This window comes from Nicotiana tabacum, chromosome 13, assembly GCF_000715075.1.
Source record: "Nicotiana tabacum cultivar K326 chromosome 13, ASM71507v2, whole genome shotgun sequence".
Classification (NCBI taxonomy): Eukaryota; Viridiplantae; Streptophyta; class Magnoliopsida; order Solanales; family Solanaceae; genus Nicotiana; species Nicotiana tabacum.
The window spans coordinates 61,813,989-61,816,319 of record NC_134092.1 but is presented as its reverse complement, the minus strand read 5'-3'; the positions used below and the strand labels follow the sequence as shown (position 1 = coordinate 61,816,319).

The 2,331-nt window shown below is 42.6% G+C and overlaps 1 protein-coding gene across 1 annotated transcript; it reads right to left on the bottom strand.

The window, feature by feature from the left end:
- Nucleotides 1-265: 265 nt before the first annotated feature.
- Nucleotides 266-1,510, bottom strand: LOC142168140 (uncharacterized). Its single transcript, XM_075228802.1, has 2 exons — nt 1,378-1,510; nt 266-843 (listed from the first exon to the last, which is right to left on the bottom strand). Exons 1-2 carry the CDS (start codon nt 1,508-1,510, stop codon nt 266-268), a joined length of 711 nt encoding a protein of 236 aa, XP_075084903.1.
- Between the last annotated feature and the right edge of the window lie 821 nt (nt 1,511-2,331).

The window sequence follows — 2,331 nt, the reverse complement described above, 5'->3', positions numbered from 1 at the left end:
GTTGGGCTATGGGTTCAGCGATATGGGTGTATTGTCTAGGTGTTCTGCGGTCAGAGTTTGGTCGTGGCTTTGGGTAGTTTTGGCGGGTGGGAGGAGGTGAATGGTAATATATAGGTTGGGTATTATTGGTATGGTAAGTAGTGGAAGGGTATTAGTATCTTGGAGGTGAGGGTTCATATATGGGTAGAGGTGTTTGATAGGTAAGGGGAAACTTAGGTCCCTGTTCTACTATCACGGCACCCACTTCATTTTTCTTCCAAATAGCTCATGATTGTAAAGAATCGTTGGTGGTTTGCAGCGCCTCAAAATTAGTCATCATACCACTTTTGATTCCTTCTTTTATCCTTTCTCCCAACTTGATGATGTCTGAGAACTTGTAATTCTCTATAACAATCAACCTTTCGTAGTACTGTGGATCCTGAGCTCTGATAAAGAACTTATTCATTTGATCTTCTTCTAGCTGTAGCCGGACCTTGGCTGCCTCTGATCTCCAGCGAGTAGCATACTCGCGGAAGGTTTCTGTTGGCTTCTTTTTGAGGTTCTGGATATAGAAAATGTCTAGCACGTTCTCTGTGTTGAACCTGAATCCATCCATGAAAACAGATGCCATGGTCAGCCAGTTTTCCCACTTTTTCGGGTTTTGGCTAATATACCAAGATTGCGCATTACCTGTAAGACTTCGCATGAATAGTTTTATGTAGATTTGCTCTTTCTTGCCCACCCCTACAAGCTTGTCACGGTAGGTTCTTAAATGCACCTTAGGATCACCGGTTCCATCGAACATTTCAAACTTAGGAGGTTTGTAACCTTCCGGCAGTTCCACATCCGGTTGGATACACAAGTCTTTATAATTCAAACCTTCAACACCTTTTCCACCTTTAAGACTCTACACTCTTCCTGTCAGTTTCTTTAGCTCCTCCGCCATGTTTCGGATGAGCAGGTCCTTCTCTATTGGTTCGGGTATTTATAAGGTTTTTGCGGGGTATGGGGTAAGGTCTCCACGTATATTGGGTTGCCTTGGTGTGTTCCTGGGACTTGAGTATATCGGTGATCATTGATTGAGGTTTGGGGGGGGATTGGGGGTAGGTTATGGCACGTTCTGAGGGGTATGATAAGTGGTTGTTCACAGATACTGGTTGGTGTGATGGTGATGTTGTTGAGGGGTTTGTGCTGGTGGAGGGTTAAGATTTTGAGGGTGTGCGGGGTTGAGATATTGATGCGTTGCAGGAGGATTTTATGGAGTTATCGGTGGAGGATTTTGGGCTTGTGTGTTTTGGGGTGGTGTTTAATTCTGGGTTGTTGTGTTCTGATGGTTGACGTCGGAAACATTTAGAGTAAGGGAGAGGTTTGCGAGATTTAGGACCTGCTCAAGCTCACCTTGTATCTCCAAGATTTTCTGTTCCAACCGTAAGACCAACTCATTTTGTCCTGGCGTACTTCTTCCATATGAGGTTTCAACATTTTCTGTCATGGTAGCATTGTCCTTTCGATTACCACTTAGATCATCCATCTTCCCTTTACCTTTGCCTTTGTTTTTTTGGTCGCTAGGTGGAGGAGGAGGTGGAGGACCTCTGGATCTGATGTGGTATGCTGATGATGCCAGGATGCAAGAACCAACCTTTTTGAATGGGAGTAATCAAAAGAAAGAAAAAAAAAGGATAATCAAGTTAGTAAGACGAAGTAAAAGAGTGTTTGCAATATTTAATAAAGTAAGGTCATGTAATAATTCACGTCCTTATTTGGCGACCTCATTGTACCCGAGGTAAGCCTAAGCGACATATAGACGTGGAGAAAATTCATGCCAACGTTACCTCATTAAATTAATGCGAAACTAAATCAAATCAACCTTTACTAAATCGAAGTAATAATATGAAGTCACTAATGGCACAAAGCCTTATTACATTGAAAGCTAACAAAATCTAATCTAGAAAGCAATAAAGGACATTATTTGCTAATCTATTTGGTCCCAGAACGACCTTCTCCATGCTTAGCTCTTTTGACTCCATCAATCACACTTCTCAGGTCGCGCATGTCGAGTAGCACAAGTAAGCCATTGCCAGCTTTCTCCTTTATCATACTCCATGCCTTGACAATACCAAAGCCTCTTTCTCATCGTTCCCTCTAGCTCAATCAATCCTTGCTCTAGGTGCTCCAACATCTCTGTCAACTTATTTGCAATCTCCTTCCATTCCTTGATTACCTCCATATCTACCTTATGATGTTCCAGATGCCTATCTTCAGATTCGAACAATCTTTTACGTAGCCTCTTGTACTTCACCTGCACCTCAGCCACCATATCTATGATCCTATCTTTCATATTGACCCCCGATT

Coding starts and splice junctions, on each gene's coding strand:
- LOC142168140 (XM_075228802.1), bottom strand. CDS start 1,510: ATGGATGATCTAAGTGGTAATCGAAAGGACAATGCTACCATGACAGAA. Junction 844..1,377: donor GAAAATCTTGGAGATACAAG/GTGAGCTTGAGC, acceptor TGAATTATAAAG/ACTTGTGTATCCAACCGGAT.